The sequence below is a fragment of the Pelophylax lessonae genome (assembly GCF_965119305.1).
Source record: "Pelophylax lessonae genome assembly, chromosome: 1".
Classification (NCBI taxonomy): domain Eukaryota; kingdom Metazoa; phylum Chordata; class Amphibia; order Anura; family Ranidae; genus Pelophylax; species Pelophylax lessonae.
In genome coordinates, this window is record NC_138768.1 from 745350960 (window position 1) to 745370432 (window position 19473).

General features: G+C 40.5%; 1 protein-coding gene across 1 annotated transcript in view; it reads left to right on the forward strand.

Annotated features, from left to right (window-relative positions):
• The window catches only part of CORIN (corin, serine peptidase), a gene marked incomplete at its 5' end in the record, with an annotated part of 372660 nt that overhangs the window by 135259 nt on the left and 217928 nt on the right, over positions 1 to 19473 (forward strand). The window contains 1 exon segment of the mRNA XM_082265807.1: positions 16618 to 17025. Coding sequence (XP_082121933.1) covers positions 16618 to 17025 — 408 coding nt within the window.

A 19473-nucleotide genomic window follows, 5' to 3' on the forward strand; every position in this document is an offset into this window, starting at 1 on the left:
GACTTTCTGAAATCATGTGGTGTGGCTGTTTCAAGATGCACAAAAAGGAGACACTTGAAGAAAGATGGGCTGCATGGTCGAGTCACCAGAAGGAAGCCATTACTACGCAAATGCCACAAAGTATCCCACTTACAATACGTCAAACAGCACAGAGACAAGCCTCAAACCTTCTGGCCCAAAGTCATTTGGAGTGATGAGACCAAAATTGAGCTTTTTGGAAACAAACAGAAACGCTACATTTGGAGAGGAGCCAACAAGGCCCATGATGAAACGTACACCATTCCTACTGTGAAACATGGAGGTGGATCACTGATGTTTTGGGGATGTGTGAGCTGCAAAGGCACAGAAACTTTTGTCAGAATTGATGGCAAGATGAATGCAGTATGTTATCAAAAAATACTGGAGGAAAATTTGCATTCATCAGCCCAGAAGCTGCACATGGGACATACTTGGACATTTAAAAATGACAATGATCCTAAATACAAGGCCAAGTCGCCCTGTCATTGGCTAAAGCAGAATAAAGTGAAAGTTTAAGAGTGGCCATCTCAGTCTCCTGACCTCAATATCATTGAGCCACGCTGGGGTGATCTCAAACTTTCAGTTCATGCAAGGCAGCCTAAGAATTTGCAGGAACTGGAGGCTTTTTGCCAGGAAGAATGGGCATCTTTGCAATCTGAGAAGATAAAGAGCCTCGTCCACAAATACCACAAAATACTTCAAGCTGTCATTGATGTTAAAGGGGTCAATACACGGTATTAAGAACTGGGGTATGTAAACTTTTGATCAGGGTCATTTGGGTAGTTTCTGTCGCCATTATGATTTAAAAAGAGTAAACACAGTTGATTGATAATAAATGGCTTCAGCCAAACACTAACCATGAGTGAAAGAAAAGTTTTTGTGTTATCATTCATATTCTCTGAAAAATGGCCAAGAAATCATAAATTCTGCCAGGGTATGTAAACTTATGAGCACAAATGTATATGGATGGAGTTACAGTTGGGCCCTATTCAGACTGGCAAACTTGTGCTTATGTCATAATATATATATAATATAACCAACCAAAAACAAAATTGGACTTTTTAGGTGCCATTTATACAATATGACATACATTTTTTTTTGTTTTTACCAGAGGTTCTGGTTTGTATTGAAAACACTTTAAAATGTAAGATGTATAGTGCACAACATAGAAATCTACCCTTCAGTTAAGGTCATAGATTTCTGTCTAGTACATACATAAATACTTGTCCACTGATACAACCATTATATTACCCCAGTGATTTATTACAAAAGTACATATCAATAAAGAAGTATATTCCTTTAAGTTTTATACCTGATAATGCTGTCCCTGGGGTTAGGGTCTTCCACCTGCTTCATCAGGAAACTGTGCAGTATAAATGATTCATGTGTGTAGATACAAAGTGCCAAATCAGAGATCACGGAGCCAACATCCATGAGGGTAGCTGGTATACAATCAGGGATAAAAGCCTCTCAGATAGTTCAGGGGTGAAATGATGGAGGGGTGGGAGCAAGTTTTACATTTACACTAGAGTCTGAGTTCCTCTGTTAATAACCATATCTGGTCATTCCATCACTGGTATTATGGTACAGACGCTCCAACATGACTCACTCCATTGGGTAGAAATTACTCTGCTTCTGAATCTATTTTTGAAAAGAGTTTGCATAAATTTTAGGTAATTAAAATCAGAAAAGCAGCATTCAAGAAATCCCTAATGGGGGCCATGTTGGAGCCTAATGCTGGCTATACATGTATAGATTTTTATTTTAAGAAAATTTTTTGATTTTCTGATCATTAGTGGTGTAAATTCAATGTCTGTTTTCGAATGCAGTGACGGGAAAATTTGAAGGGGCAGGAAGGAAAACTTTTCTCGGGCAACGAATTTACGGGCAGTGTGTGTGGTTATCGCTCAGAAGTTACATTCATTTTAAAATTGAATGTTAAAAGCAAAAGACAATTTTCGAATGACATTTTTTCATTCATCTAATGTTCAAAGAACATACTCGTCCAAAAATCTATACGTGTGTGGCCAGCATAAGGGAGAGGGTATTACTTTATTTCCCTAGTTTTTTCAAATAAAATTTCATCCCTCTATTCAGTATTCTTTTAATAATGATTACATTGCTATTTATTACTACAGGCAAAGTTTGTAGGCCAAGAAAAATGTTTGTTTCCATAGTTTTAAAATTATATTTATTATTCTTTTTCAAAAAAATACATTGGTTTTCATTGTATTTAATCAGAAATCACTTGCCATATGGCATTGTTGGTACTGCTAGGATCTCTAAATCAGAGGGGTAAAAGTAAATGTAATGCACATCTTTACACTCATCTTACTTTAATCCAGGGATATGCCATTCATTGAGTTCTTTAAACAGATCACACTTACGTGTATTGCATGTCTGAGAAAACAAAAAGGGAAAAAGCATTACATATTTCCTTTAAATAAGTTGCAGAACAGCATTAACGGGACAAGAGTATAATTGAAGTCACCTGAACACGAACAACATTTCAGAGTCCTATGCTTTGTCTCTTCCTCAGCATATGAAACCAGTTTTCACTTTACTTTCACCTACCTGCTGTCTGTTAGCATCACTAAGGCTTTCTCAGCACTGATTAACCTTTGCTTCATCTGGACTTATCAGCCAAGTACTTCAAAAGGACTATGTACGAATAAGGTCAAAGACTTCTTATGAAGGAATCCTACTTGTTTAAATTTAGGTAAAACCACTTCCAGATTTCATACAAAGAAAAACGATGTAATTGAAACCAATGGAATATTTTTTGTATTAAAAGAGAAGACCCTAGGTAATGTACTGAAAATGCATAATGCATATTTTTCTTTGGCATATTCTCATACTCTTACTTTTTATCTAACCATGCAAAACGATAAATTGATTAGAGACATCAGAGACAATATTTACATTTCTACATTATCTGCAGTAAATCTGCATCATTTGTTTAAAGTAGTTCCAACGCCTTCTATTGTGGAGGAAAGATGTTCTGGCAACACCACTCTTGTAGGTGATGCAGGCTCACCCAAGGCATGCAGTTTAAGAGCAAGAGTTTTCACCAAAACTTCTGATGGTAGAGTTGGTATGTTGGTATGCTGGTACCAGATCACGACCCTCTGGATTTCCCCACCAAGAGCTGAGTGGGGATAGAGAGGCTATAATGTGGAGATGGTACACCAGGGGGTAACTGGAGATTGGTTGGAATAAGGCAGGGGTGGGCAACAGGGAAGACAGAAGAAGAGAGATCATGACAATCTAGGTTGACAAAGGGCAAGACAACAGAAGAAAGGTCAGGTTCAAGTGAAGGTCATGGGGCAGGTTGCAGACAAGAGTATTCGGATCAATCTGGGTCAGCAACGAAACAGTCAATCAGCTGTATAGTATAACTGTCTTACACAATACAGGGTAGCTAGCAAGAGGATACAGTACCAGCCATATCCAGGGCTGATGCTTAAATACTCCTCTGGGTCAGAGGACATGAGGGTCAGGAAGTCCTGGCAGGGATTCTGCACGCACCATTAGAATCATTGGCAGAAATTCTGCGAGCCACCCAAGGAATGGGAAGTGTGTTAGGACTGCAGAATACCTTCCTCAGGCAGAGAGCACAGAATGTTATCAAATTTCTATTAGGATCAACTAGTAATTATTTTTCCCCCTATCTGACCGATATTACATAAAGGTTTTTTTTCTATATTTAACAAACCAAAGCAGAGGAAAAAAGGGAAGTTTATTGTTAGGGTTTAGTTATGTATGACTGCCTGAAGTGTATAGTTACTAACTTCCTATAATTCACCACTCACCAATACAGGAATAGAAGGGAAGTCTTCCAATGGGTACACTTGTTCCCATGACAACTTCCTAAGAGGGCATTTTCATCACATTAGAAAGATATACTCTCACTTCTTGTTGAGTCTACAGGAGAGGAAGTAAAGGAAAATCTCTCTTTTGAAACACATATGGCAAAAAAACTGCAGCGTTTACCCTTCCCTACCCTAACTAAAATAAACAAAGTTTTAGATTTAGGTATATATTACATTTTGTCCCTATAAGAGCCGGTTCACACTGAGGTGATCCGACTTGCCGGGGCGACCGGTATAGTCGCGGTGCACAGAGCGCACCGCGACCTCGGAGCGACATGCACGGACTTCATATCATTGAAGTCAATGCAGGTCGCCCCAAAGTAGTACAGGACCCTTTTTCTAAGTCGGAGCGACTTGTGTCGCTCCTATTAGAATGGGTCCTGTGCTAATTTATGGCAGGCGACCCACGGCGACTTGTCAGGCGTCCAAGTCGCCTAACAAGTCGCCCCAGTGTGAACCGGCTCTAAACAGGTTGGATATACTTATTTTATTTTACTGTGTAGTTAGCTGTCTGCCATTCAGACCTACCACCACCTACAGTTTAGCAACTTTAAAAAACATATCCAATGGGATAATTTAAAAACTAGTAAACTCACAATGTTTAACAAGGATAGTGCAAGCTTAGTGTAACTGGGAAAATTGCAAGCATATCTAATCATATGTATGAATAGTAATTAAGAAAATATCCTTCTGATATTATTAGTTCCTGAAAATTTGCCTCTCTTTAATGATTTGCACATTTCTCCATGCTGGGGAAGATACCTTAGTCAGTGGGACGTCAGATCATCGGCATGAGGGAAACATGCTGACTGCATGAAGCACACATTCAATGAGATGCCTTTTCATTTCCTTGCTAAATAAAACAATTGTATTTTTATTGTGACTAGAACAGAACACTGAGAGAAATATAGAGGCTGCCAGTTCTGATCCCCTTCTGAAAATTCTAGTTGCCTGTCTTCGGCTTTACAATTTGGAGTCACTGTCTTGGAAATCAGGAAAGCCAGAGTTAGGTCAGAGTGCCTGCTCTACATTCTTGTTCTGGATCAATAACTGAAAATGTCATGGATCAGTATGTCAGTTCTGTCTCTCCTCCAGGGGTGCTGGCACCACCACACGGTGGGCCCCACTGATTAAAGCATGCTTGAAAAGAAACTTGAATACTGCAGATTCTTCTGCTTTACTTTTTCTTGATTAGAAGTCACATACTTCCTTCTAAGCTCCTCCATCTAATGCATTTAGGCTGGGTTTAATCATAGAGAGGATTTAAAGGGTAAATACTGTCAGAGGAAGGAGCTCAAACAGGAGTATATACCTTCTTATAAATAGACAGTAAAGCAAAAGAATATGAAGTGCGACAGAGAAGTTTTATAGGGAGCCAAGGAACTAATATTTTCAGAGTGAGAGGTTAGAAATGGCAGCCTTTATACTTCCTCAGTACAGGTCTCCCCTAAAGGTCATTCTGCTTAGAATATTTCAGTTCTGCTAGGGCACCAATACAGTAAGCTGGGTCACCCTCAAAATTCTGCTGTATCTTTCAAGGCTTCTATTTTTGAGATATTCCTGCAGTTCTTTGTTTCTCTGTATCACAGCTGGTTTCACCATTTGTTAATTTCTTCCACCCGAAGAAGTATAACATTATTTGACCCTTGAGAAAGTCATGTGTGTTTGTGATGCAACGCGTCGGGAGAAACCGGGTGACGTCACTTCTGGTCTACGGCCGAGACCGGAAGTATCGGAGCATACCGCATCGGCGGTACTGTGCTGTGTACTATATGCATCTATCCAGTTTTAACTGTAAGTTTTCTACATTTATGTTATATTAAAATCCTGATTTACTACACTATGAGAGCCCCCTCTTATTTTTGATGAGCGAGTGTCCCAGGAACACCGATCTATTTCTGCCTGAATGCTGACACCATAATAAGGAAAGGTATACCGATTGGGCATTATATTTTGGAGATCCATTTATTCACATCAATAAGCCCCCTATTTTATTGGAGAACATCCAGAGGTCGCCTATGGTGATTGATTACACCAAAAAGCTCATTTGAGTGTTAATGGAGGTGAGCGGCCATTGCAATTCATTTGGATTCCAAGCTCAGGATTTATTGCACTTGGCTGTCACTGGAATTGTCCCTTTTGTGTCACTGGATCACATATGAACTTTTAATCATCTTCACTCGATATTATCGGCACTTTATATTTAAGCACATATTTATTTGGGACTTTGTGCTTTGTAGATTTTTATTTATTTATTTTTGATATATATTCATTTTTTTACTTTGTTGCAGTCAAGCACCTCGCAGCATTTATTTGCTGATCAATTTTTTGATTATTTTGCACTGATTAATCTACTACACCCCCACTTACATTAAGAGCCGGTTCACACTTCTGCGTGTGCCGGGTTCGCATGTCATGTCGGAGCGCACTGCTCCGACATGACATGCGATCAGCTGTGCGGTGCGAGTTTAGCCATACAGTTTGTATGGCTAAATTCGCATCGCACCCGCAGCAAAGACGCACAGGAGGCATTTTTGCTGCCGCATCAGGATCGGATCGCACAGCGGTTCACATCCGATCCGATCCTGTGCGAACTGCACGATCGCACTGCGATATGCGATCAAACTGGGGGTGTCGTTAAGATTACATTGACACCCCCAGCGGATCGCATATGGCAGTGTGAACTGCCGGGGGTGCGTGTGCGATGCGGGAACAGGCTGCGAATTCGCAGCCTTCCCGCATCGCAATAGTGTGAACCGAGCCTGAATATTGTCGTTTATATCACTGTTATTGTGCAACCGGTCTGTTGCCCACCATCAGGATTATTGTCTACTTTTTACCACTTATATGATTTGGCACTGATCACTTTATTCATTATCACGTCAGCACTTTATATATTATTCATATTGTTATACAAGGACTGTCATCTTATTGTCTCAGATCATTATTGTTTTATTATCATCTTTTTCTCATGTTTACATTGGTCATATCTTTTTACTTATAAACTATTTATCCGTGGTCCACCATTTTCAGAAATTAAGCGCTGATTCCCTCTGCTTTTATAACATTATTTTGAATTGCACCGGCTATACAGACTTTTGTTTGTGGTATCTGACCTCCACAGCCTGAAAGAGATGCCATGAGTGATTGGCAACCATATTTTGTTATTTGAGGGATCAGTCTCAGTCCGTAACAAACTGGCTAAAGCTTTTAAATATGGGTCAAACTTGGGTCCTTCATTTTAGGAAAAAAAAAAGGGGAAAGGTTGCCTGGTTGCATTACATAAACATTTTTGAATGTGGGACAAGTACATATTAGTGGTTGCTTCTCTTTTAGCATGCAAAATCCCTTGCTTGATATAATTAACAGCAGACCGCAGTCATCAGTATCACCTGCCTAAGTAGATTTCACCCACCAACAAACTCAAAACATATTTTCCAAAGAGTATACTTTGGATGATGCAAGCTTCTGAGAACTTCCTGAACATGTTTATTAGCGGAATTCAATGCATCCCTACATATGTTTGCTTTTGTATGCAGAACTATACAAACACATACAAGTTATTTCTATATAGATCTTAACAAAGTTTGGTTAGGTAGAATACTGACGTTTTCATTTCAAAGCAGAACACACAACAGTATCAGCCTGTTAAAGCATGTGAAAGCAACACATTTTCTGGCAAGATAAACAGGTCATTAAACCATAAATATTGGGACATTGACACAGTTCTGATCTTTTTGGCTCTATACACCACCACAATGGATTTTACATTAAACAAGCAATATGTGCTTTAACTGCAGACTTTCAGCTTTAATTTGAGAGCATTTACATCCAAATCAGGTGAAAGGTGTAGGAATTACAACAGTTTGTATATGTGCCTCCCACTTTTTAAGGGACCAAAAGTAATGGGACAATTGGCTGCTCAGCTGTTCCATAGCCAGGTGTGTGTTATTTCCTCATTATCCCATTTACAAGGAGCAGATAAAAGGTCCAGAGTTAATTTCAAGTGTGCTATTTGCATTTGGAATTTGTTGCTGTCAACTCTCAATATGAGATCCAAAGAGCTGTCACTATCAGTGAAGCAAGCCATCATTAGGCTGAAAAAACAAAACAAACCCATCAGAGAGATAGCAAAAACATTAGGTGTGGCCAAATCAACTGTTTGGAACATCCTTAAAAAGAGAGAACGCACCGGTGAGCTCAGCAACACCAAAAGACCCGGCGGACCATGCAAAACAACTGTGGCGGATGACCGAAGAATTATTTCCCTGGTGAAGAAAACACCCTTCACAACAGTTGGCCAGATCAAGAACACTCTCCAAGAGGTAGGTGTATGTGTGTCAAAGTCAACAATCAAGAGAAGACTTCACCAGAGTGAATACAGAGGGTTCACCACAAGATGTAAACCATTGGTGAGCCTCAAAAACAGGAAGGCCAAATTAGAGTTTGAAAAACAACATCTAAAAAAGCCTTCATGGTTCTGGAACAACATCCTATGGACAGAGGAGACCAAGATCAACTTGTATCAGAGTGATGGAAAGAGAAGAGCATGGAGAAGGAAAGGAACTGCTCATGATCCAGAGCATACCACCTCATCAGTGAAGCATGGTGGTGGTAGTGTCATGGCGTGGGCATGTATGGCTGCCAATGGAACTGGTTCTCTTGTATTTATTGATGATGTGACTGCTGACAAAAGCAGCAGGATGAATTCTGAAGTGTTTCGGGCAATATTATCTGCTCATATTCAGCCAAATGCTTCAGAACTCATTGAACAGCGCTTCACTGTGCAGATGGACAATGACACCGAAGCATAATGCGAAAGCAACCAAAGAGTTTAGTGGAATGTTATGCAATGGCCAAGTCAATCACCTGACCTGAATCCGATTGAGCATGCATTTCACTTGCTGAAGACAAAACTGAAGGGAAAATGCCCCAAGAACAAGCAGGAACTGAAGACAGTTGCAGTAGAGGCCTGGCAGAGCATCACCAGGGATGAAAGCCAGAGTCTGGTGATGTCTATGCGTTCCAGACTTCAGGCTGTAATTGACTGCAAAGGATTTGCAACCAAGTATTAAAAAGTGAACGCTTGATTTATGATTGTTAATCTGTCCCATTACTTTTGGTCCCTTAAAAAGTGGGAGGCACATATACAAACTGTTGTAATTCCTACACTGTTCACCTGATTTGGATGTAAATACCCTCAAATTAAAGCTGAAAGTCTGCAATTAAAGCACATCTTGTTTGTTTTATTTCAAATCAATTGTGGTGGTGTATAGAGCCAAAAAGATCAGAATTGTGTCAATGTCCCAATATTTATGGACCTGACTGTATGCACTTTTTAAATTGTATTTAGTCTTTTTTTTTTTTTTTTTTTTTTTAGATACAACTAATGATTTATTACACAAAAGGATATTTACAATGAATGGAGGCAGCTGATAAATTGATATATGATAAAGTAATGCCATTTAATATTTTTTTAACCTCAAGCATGTTATTCTAACTGCAGTCAATGACATCAGAGTCAGTGCTTCCATTTCCCTCCCAGCAGTTCTTGAAAAAGGAAGTAAAAAACACAATTGTTGCCTTCTCCGAGATTTGTATTTCTCATTTTAACAGGGCATAGCTAAAAATAGTTTTTCCATGAAATGCCTGGGATATATTTAAACACACAAGATTGAAAGTGAGTTATGGCAGAAGCAAGACTGATTAAATTTAAAAAGCTTTTTTATTTTTTTTTTCCTTTTTTTTTTTTTTTCAAAAGAAAACGGATATTAGATTATAGCATGGACTCAAGAGCGCCATACAAATCATTTAATTTGCTTTTATGGCTTTAGTTCCACTGAAGGGAAAGCAGAAAGCTGTCACAACAGCTGCATTGTGTGCGGGCACAAACATCATTATTGGTTAAAGCAATATACAACCAACGCAGGGTTGGAGTTTTTTAATTATCCTACATCACAAATAAATTTCATACAACAAACATGGGTAGCACCATTTTCCGCATAGCCGGTTTCTAAATATACAATGTGGCAGAACGGTGCCCTTTCAAACACCAGTACTGAGCAAGATAATCTTAAAATACATGACATTTAAAGGCTGATGAAGAGGAAATGTTATCTCAGTTCAGGAAACTGAATGAGCTACAGTAATCTAATTGCAATTAAAGTAAAATGACACTGTATCATTATGTGCAATCACAAGTGGGATAAAGGTAATTGCCCATTGAAACAATATATTAGATTGACTGGGAACACCTTGAGATATAGAAAGGAAGGTAACCTGTTATTTGCTAGCCTGGTAATGTGGCTTTGCATTACATTTTTTGAAAGAATAACGTGAAACTGTAATATACTTCTTTGTTTTATAGAAATGATTGTAAGGTATAATTAGATTATGTAACTTTTCAATCTTTAAATGAATTTGCATGCATCAAGTTTATTGAATACCAGCTGTTTTATCTGCCATAAAGATTGTATTTTGTCCATCCACTTCTGGGATTTATACTACTCTTCCATACAGCACAGCCCAGTTCAGCACAGCAGGATACATAATTCTATTCTTTTTAAATAAAATCTTTATTTACAAAAATCGATATTAGTTGGTACCAGTTTTCACAGCATGGTACATAACAGATAAAAGAGAGTTACAAGGCATTACAACCAAATCAGCATCACTGAGCAAAAGTATAACATGCGTAGAAAGTTAAAGCGGAGTTCCACCCAGAAGTGGAAGTTCCACTTTAACCACTTGCGGACCACCCGCGGCAGGCTGGCTCGGCTGCGCGAATTGACATATGGGTACGTCGGTTGGAAAGAGTGGTGCTGGCGGCGTGCTCCCACCCCCACTAGACAGTGGGGATGCCGCGATCGCTCCCCGCTGAGAGAGAAAGGCGGTCAGTTGTTGTAAACACAGCTGACCATTGTTCTCTCTGAAATGATGAGAGCGCCTGTGATCCTTCTATATAGGATCACAGGTCTCTATGGTCATTTCACAAGCCCATCCCCCATACAGTTAGAAAATACTCCCCTAGGTTCACACTTAACCCTTTGATCACCACTGTGTTAATCCCTTCCCTGCCAATGTCATTATTACAGTAACAGTGCATATTTTTAGCACTGATTACTGTAGTAATGTCACTGGTCCCCCCAAAAGTGTCAAAAATGTCAGTTAGGGGTCCAGTCTGTCCGCCGCAATGGCGCAGTCCTGCTTAAAATTGCAGATCGCCGCCATTACTAGTAGAAAAAATAAATAAATAAAAAATAAATAAATAAAAATGACATAAATCTTTCCCTAGTTTGTAGACACGATAACTTTTGCGCAAACCAATCAAAATATGCTTACTGGGATTTTGTTTTACCAAAAATATGTAGCAGAATACAAATTGGTCTAAAAGAATGAAAAATTTTGATTTTTACATTTTTTTTTGGGTATGTTATATAGCAGAATGTGAAAATGTTTTTTTTGTTGCTCTTTTTTTTGTTTATAGCGCAAAAAATAAAAATCGCACAGGTGATCAAATACCACCAAAAGAAAGCTCTGTTTGTGGGGAAATAAGGGCATCAATTTTATTTCGGTACAGTGTTGCACGACCGCGCAATTGTACGTTAAAGTAACACAGTGCTGGATCGCAAAAAATGGCCTGATCATTAAGGGGGCAAACCCTTCTGGTCTAAAACTGCTTAAGGACATTTAGCATGTCATTTTCTTTTTTTGGGGGGGGTGAGTGGGTACCTAGTTTTGACCGGTACCCGCTCCCATTTTCACTTGGGCCGCCTAGACGACTTGAGCAGAAGTTCTCCTCTCCCCCTCCCTCCCTGCAATCTTCTGGGACATGTCACAGGTCCCAAAAGATTGCCTGGCCATTGAGGAGGTGCAGCGCAACACGGCCGTAAAGTCGCACACTGTCACAGCCTGGTGCCCGTACTTGTGATTCCGGCACTGAGGAGAGGCGGGGAGAGAACTGAGGATTCTAGCGGCCGCATCGCTGGATCATGGGCCAGGTGAGTGTGTGTTTATTATAAGTCAGCAGCTACACTTTTTGCAGCTGCTGACTTTTAATAAGCACAAAAACCACTAGAACTCCACTTTAAGTTTGTAGTGGACAAACACATTTAAGATACTTTGCTCAAGGTGAGCAATTACTGTTCCCAATGTTATTTTCTTTATTTTGCGGCGTATAAGACGACTTTTTAACCCAGGAAAATCTTCTCAAAAGTCGGGGGTCGTCCTATAAAAGGTGTCGTCTTATAGGGCGGATGCTGGAGCCGAACTGGAGAATATGCGGTGGGGGCTCAAAAACGGCTGCGGTATGCACGAGGTTGTAAGCAGGGCCGGCGCAACCTATAGGCAGGGTAGGCTGTGCTGACGTCCTGCTGGCTGCATGTGGTGTGAGGAGTGAGAGCACTTCAGCTATGCTGCCACACGGACTGCCTAAGCTGACAGAGAACTCCCATCCAGGCTCCCCTGCCCCTACCTCCACCCCCATCAGGGGAGAAGGTTACATAGTTACCTAGTTAGTGAGGTTGAAAAAAGACATCAGTCCATCCAGTTCAACCAAGGTGCTGGTGCTTTCAATATCACTCACTGCGCCCTGCTCAGGTATGTCAGGCTTTGCAGTGTAGACTGAGCTCCCTACACTGCTAGTCCAGTGCTGGCTGTAGGGGGTGAGTTGGGGGGAGTTTTGGCAGGTGACAAGTGCTGTGGTATCAGTAAATGTGTCTTCTCCTCTCCCGTGTGACTCCTCCTTCCCCCGCCGCTGATTTCATACTTACACAGCAGGTAGCAGATAGAGCATGCAGCATTTCCGAGCAGAAGGCAGGAGCTGTCTAAGTTAAAAAGCCTGTGATTTGTTGTTTCTAGAGTTGGTCCTAGCAACCAATCTGCCTGTTAAATGGAAAGTTGGACAGCTACTGCCTTATGCTCGGACATGCTGCATCCTCTATCTGCTGTGTCAGGTAAGGGAGGGGGCTGTAAAGGGGACTGTTAAAGGGAGTAATGTGCAAGTAAGGGGGGGGGGACTGTGGAGTGGATTGGGATACAAGGAGGGAGAGTGTGGAGGGGATTGGGATACAAGGAGGGGGACTGGGATGCAAGGAGGGGGGTTGTGGAGCCTCCCATGGGTTTACTGTTTTATCCTTCCTTTCAGCTTTAGAGTGAATTTGGAAAAGTTTAATCCACTTGCACTGTTTTATGTTTACATGTATACTCTATATTTTAACTGGAAAAGTTGGGGGGTCGTCTTATACGCCCAGTCGTCTTATACGCCGGAAAATACGGTACATCTTAAAGTAATAGTGGGAGGATGGTAATGGTAGGAGGGTTATGGAAGAGTAAGAGCCTTTTGAGGAAAGTTGGAAGATAAAGGACGGAGATAGACAAGAAATAAAGCCCCATATAGCCCTTCAAATATAACATCGCCATAAAAAAGACTGAGGCTCCCTAGGGTCCAAGTACATGTGAAGAAACCCTACATACTGTATTTATTGGAAAAAGAGTAGTCAAAGAACTATTAGCAGCGCAATTCCTCAATGAGTACGTGTACGTCATACATAAACCCTGTGATAGGTAACAATGAAATACACGTGAATATATTACCTATAAAAATGTGAGTTCAACCATGTTATAACGTGCAGTATTGGAATGTGAAAAACGAAGTCCAAAATATATATATAAAGTGCAACAGCTTATAGTGCAAAAATAAGTCCAAAAACGTAAAAAAATCAGCATAAGTGATGATAACCACAACTTAAACGTCTTCTCAAAGTGCAATAGTGCATGAATCCTTTGCACAGGTGCAAATGTATAAGGTGCTGTATGCCAGAAAAAATGGTGAGGGTGCCACCCTCCGTGTGCTTGGGAATATGGGGAGAATACACACTCACCAGAGGTTGTTGATCTCTGATGCCATTTGGCAAGAAAGATCAAATAAGGCTTGCAAGGATCATCCAAATCTGTAATCCAGCCTTCCGTACCTGGAGATGGTTGGTCCTAAAAGGTGACGTGTGGGGACACAAGAGGCGGACTTCTCATAGTATAGTATCTTTTTTTGGAAAAGTTCCAATGTTTATTAAAAAAAATAAATAAAACGATGGTGGTACAATGTAAAAATCACAGTCACAAAGATCATGCCCGGGTGAGCAACTCACACTATCTGGGAAGCACGCCGCTGCCGATACATCCTAGACTCAACTAAATATCTGTGGATGGTGGGCAGCCCCTAGCGGAAGGGGTCAATGAAGAGCTGAAGGAAACACTATTATATATTATTTAAAGATATCTTTTTTAAAGCAAATTTTTTATTTTTCTTAGGAAATTGAGAATTAAAATTTAACTTAATGTTAACTTCTAAATACACAGATGAAATGCAAGTAAGGGAACAGTTTTATCTGCCAAAGCATTTACAGCTTTATGCATTAAGTCCAGAGATTTACCCAGCCCTGTCACACAGTACAGCCAGGCAGGTAACACCACTTTCTCTGTTAGAATTACTGACACCACCTTGCCCCCAGCTTGTTTGTTAGACAATGCAGGAGCCGCAGCAGAATGAGGCATCCAGTGGGTTGAATAAAAAATAAAACTGCCTTGATTCCCCCATTCACACATTCCAGGTGGATGCGTGATTCCTCCCTGCTGAGCTATTGTATATTGACAGTAGGGACACTTCCCCGTCTTCAGAATACACTAATCAGCACTGCAGTCTGTAGCCTACAGCAGTGGTCCTCAACCCTGGCCTACAGGGCCCACTAACAGGCCAGGTTTTCAAGATAACTGAAATACATCCCAGGTAATATCATTTGCTGCTCAGTGATTGCAGTATTCTAGTCTGCGTCTCCCCAAGGTAATACTTAAAACCTGGCCTGTTAGTGGGCCCTGTAGGCCTGGGTTGAGGACCACTGGCCTACAGGACTGATTGAGCGGGTAAATTCCGACAGGGGGGTTGTACAGAAGTCAGTTGGTAGATCGACTTCTGTACAACCAGAGTGCCCATACATGGATTGAAATTCAGCCGGCTCAGCAGGGACTGGACATTTTCGGATCCATGTATGGCTGTCTTAAAGAGGTTATCTCTCTGCTCTGCTCACCCTGCTCTCTCCTCCTGTCTTCTTGTATATTTTTACTGTACTTTCCTTTATGTCAGTCTGTACAAAGTCTGTTTTACCAACAGTTTTATTAAACATATGTTTAAAAGAATTTGCTGCCCTGTTTTACTTGTTATTATTAAATTCATGTCACTTTTTGATATTGCTAATTATTTACAGGAAATTTTAGGCCATCGTTGAAATTGCTTATTGTATTGATTTTACCATGTGGCAATAGAGTTTTCCTCACTAATACAGTTTCCATTGAAACACACGTAGGAGCCCTGTCTGTTGGTTGGTGGTATGAAGTTTTATCGCCTAATATATAGCGATTCGGATTACACATTGCTTTTTTATATGTATGTGGGACTTCCTACTCAAGTTGACAGCTCTGCAAATCTTAACACGGAGTCTTACATTTGTCATTTCATTTTTCATAATCATCACCATAAAAACAACCACTATAAAAAATGTCAGTAGAGCGATTGAGACCCCTCATGGTGGACATGGCAAGTAAAGGCATCTGTTGAATTTAGGCATAGACATCTTGCAGCAGTCTGATAAGATACAAGAAGCCAGTGGGGGAATCAACCCTATGGCATGTATCCAAACCTTAAATACCTCTTGTAGACTGATCCTAATATGTATATATACATTATATTGTTAAAATGATTGGGACACCTGTCTTTGCACGCACGTAAACTTTAATGGCATCCCAGTCTTAGTCCGTAGGGTTAAATATTGAGTTGGCCCACCCTTTGCAGCTATAACAGCTTTAACTCTTCTGGTAAGGCTGTCCACAAGGTTTAGAAATTGTGTCTATGGGAATGTTTGATCATTCTTCCAGAAGCGCATTTGTGAGGTCAGGCATTAATGTTGGACGAGAAGGCCTGGCTCGCATTCTCTTCTCTAATTCATTCCAAAGGTGTTCTGTCGGTTGAGGTCAGGACTCTGTGCAGGCCAGTCAAGTTCCTCCACCCCAAACTCACTTATACATGTCTTAATGGACTTTGCTTTGTGCACTGGTGCGCAGTCATGTTGGAACAGGAAGGGGCCATCCCCAAACTTTTCCCACAAAGTTGGGACCATGAAATTGTGCAAAATATCTTGGTATGCTGACGCCTTAAGAGTTCCCTTCACTGGAAGTAAGGGGCCAAGCACAACCCCTGAAAAACAACCCCACACCAAAATGCCCCCTTCACCAAAGGATTTGGACCAGTGTAAGCAGTCCTAACCTCAACCAAAAGGAGTGGAGACTGCGAGCCAGGCCTTCTCATTCAACATCAATGCCTGACCTCACAAATGCGCTTCTGGAAGAATGGTCCAACATGCCAGTAGACACACTCCTAAACCTTGTGGACAGCTTTCCCAGAAGAGTTGAAGCTGTTATAGCTGTAAAGGTTGGGCCAACTCAATATTGAACCCTACAGACTAAGACTGGGATGCCAGTTAAGGTCATGTGCGTGTAAAGGCAGGTGTCCCAATACTTTTGAAAATATAGTGTGTGTGTGTCTGTATGTGTGTATATATATATATATATATATATATATATATATATATATATATATATATATATGTATATTTATATGTATAGGTAGAGACAGGTTTTAATGCAGACAGTGTTTTAATTGTCTATTTTTCCTTTTTAGGTGTAATAGACAGAAATTGTTTTGCCTTTAATAGAAGTGACCCATTAACCAACAGCTATGAAATAGGACCTAATCACATTCCTTTTGTAAAGATGGGAGACAATGCTTCAGAAAGGACGCTTGGAAAATGGGATGCACAGACTCCTTTGTTGAATTCTAATACAACTCAAGATGACCAAAATATTACAAACTTTGGAAGGGAGAAAGAGACTGTGCATCAGAATCCGATTTTCCCCTTTACACCAAGCACAGCGGAGGAACATAGCACAAAGCAAGGGATGGAAAAGGCCAAAGAGCACCAAGGAGTTACTAGTACGCTGGAAAGAGCAAGCCACTGGCCCACCACAGCTCCTTCAAAGACCTTGGGAGATGAAAATGCCACTCCAGCAGCTCGTACATTTGTCACAGGTGAGACTCACATCTATTCTTCTTTCATATGCCCCTAAACATCTGTGGCTTGCAGAAAAAGAGCAAATAGGGTCAGTGTTGGCAGGCTTTTCAGCAGCTGAAGCAGGTAAATGCAAGTCTACTGCACCTTTAGCAAACTCGGTCGGGATAATTAATAAATTAATGTTGAGTGGTCAAGCTGTGTTTTTGAGGAACAGAAACATATTCGCATTGAGTTTAGAGGTCCTGCCTAGATTATTTAGGTCTTGTCTAGTTGCTGAACGCCATACTGGAAAGTAAACTAACTTCTGTTCAAACTCGCCCTAATGAGGATTTACAGTATATTTTGTATGACTGTAGTATACAAATGAGGCTTAAAGTGTTTTTTACCCCAACACTTCATATTCCTGATATGTGCCTGCTGTACCATATACTTGTATGGGAAAGTATCCTGTTCTCTTTGTATTGATTCCTTTATATGAAATCCTTGGTGTTCCTCCTAGTCCCCTTGCTTTCCTATTAAAAACTGACCACACTAAGCAAGAGAGCACATTGTAGTCAGTTCTCTAGCTGTGCTGGGAACTCATTGTCCAATGATCAGACTTGTCCTGTTATGCCCCTGCTGAACAGCCATTTACAGGGAAGCTCAGTGTGCTGCTGCTTCTCATCCCCCAGCTCTTATGCACCTGAGAACAGAGGGAATGTGATCACTTATAAAAAAAAAAGTATTTAAATTGTTTTTTTATATCTTTGCAAAAATGTTTTGCCTTTCATTTCTATTTTAAACTGAATGGGTTGTTTTACAAGGTGATTAGGTGATTGTTTACAATCACTTTAAGGACAGAGGCTAGTGAAAGTGAATGAATACTTTATTCAGTGGTTATTTAAAGTTGGATGGGACTATATTAATCAATGATGTTATTTCAAATCACAGAGATTTAATGAGTATGCACAACACTTCATTCATTTTAACACTCCTCAATGCCAGAGGTAGAAATGTCAGTACATATCTGCACAAACATATGCATGCATTAGTTTGCTCAGTGCAGCTTAAAGTGGAGTTCCACCCAAAAGTGGAACTTCTGCTCTTTTGCTTCCTCCCCCCGTCCAGTGCCACATTTGGCACCTTTCAGGGGGGGGGGGGGGACAGGTACCTGTTTTTGACAGGTACCCTTCCCCACTTCCGGGATATGGCGCTGCGGCGCCGTCCCTCAGAAGTTTGGCCCCCTCCTCCTTCCCCTGCCGCCGAGCCAATAGGAATGCGCAGCGCGTTCCGCGTATGTGCAGTAGGGACATGGGAAGGCTTCACTGGCAGGTTCCCTTGCCGGCAATGGTGGCGGTGCTGACATCACTGGACTCCAGGACAGGTAAGTGTCCTAATATTAAAAGTCAGCAGCTACAGTATATGTAGCTGCTGACTTTTAATTTTTGGAGGGGGTGGAGAGGAAGGTGGAACTCCGCTTTAATGTAAATATAGCATACTTTTTTAAACAGATTTCAGGCTGATGAAAAGAGCACTACAACAGGTTTAGGGCTGATAATCACAGACACCATGTTAACTGAACTGTAAAAATAGGGATTCCTAAAGAGTGTATAAACCTAAGAGCAAATATTGATAGTATTGCAGCTTTCCCATCCTTAGATGTGGTGGTTGCATAATTTTTTCTTTTTTCACCCTTTCCCTTCTTTATTTAACCTGGTAATCCTACCATAAACCCACTTCATGTCCTTGGGTGACAACCAAACTGTACTGAGCAGCGTTGTCACACTAGTAAAGGGAGTGTGTTAAGATTATATATCACAATGTTAGGACTACACATAACCACCCTCTCTTCTCCATAACAGAGGGAGGCATTTTGTAGTCCAGGGAACAATGCTAAAAATGGAGCCATAAAGCACATGAAGTTATCAACAACTTTATTTTATTACCCCTCCCTGTGCTTGCTGTGCTCCCCTGCCACTCCGTTCCACTGACTCCTAACATTGCGCAAGCTCCAAGTGTGGAATCTTATATGGGGTTGATAATATGACCAGAGTTGTATAAAGTACTCGAAACCCCTTACTTGAATAAGTAGAAGTACTAAAGTATTCAACATTTTTTGTACTTAAGTATTGCAAGTAGTTTTTTTTTAAAATGTTGCTACTCAAGTACTGAAAGTAAAAGTACCAGTAGTTTTGAAAAAAAAAATTGCTACTCAAGTACTGAAAGTAAAAGTACAAGTGCTGTGTTATGTAGTTATTAAAGAAAGAAGTCAAAAGTTTGAACATCATATTATTTTTTATTATTTCAAATGCAGCTTTTATTTATGCATACAGTAGCATTTATTTCCGTATGCGCTGATAATACACATGTTTTGAGCTTCATGAAACCTGCCATCTACTGTTCTGGCAGTGGTAATTTTTATAATTGTAACGAGTAACTATGCAGCACAAAAAAAAAATATCGGAGTAGAAGTATTGAAATCATCG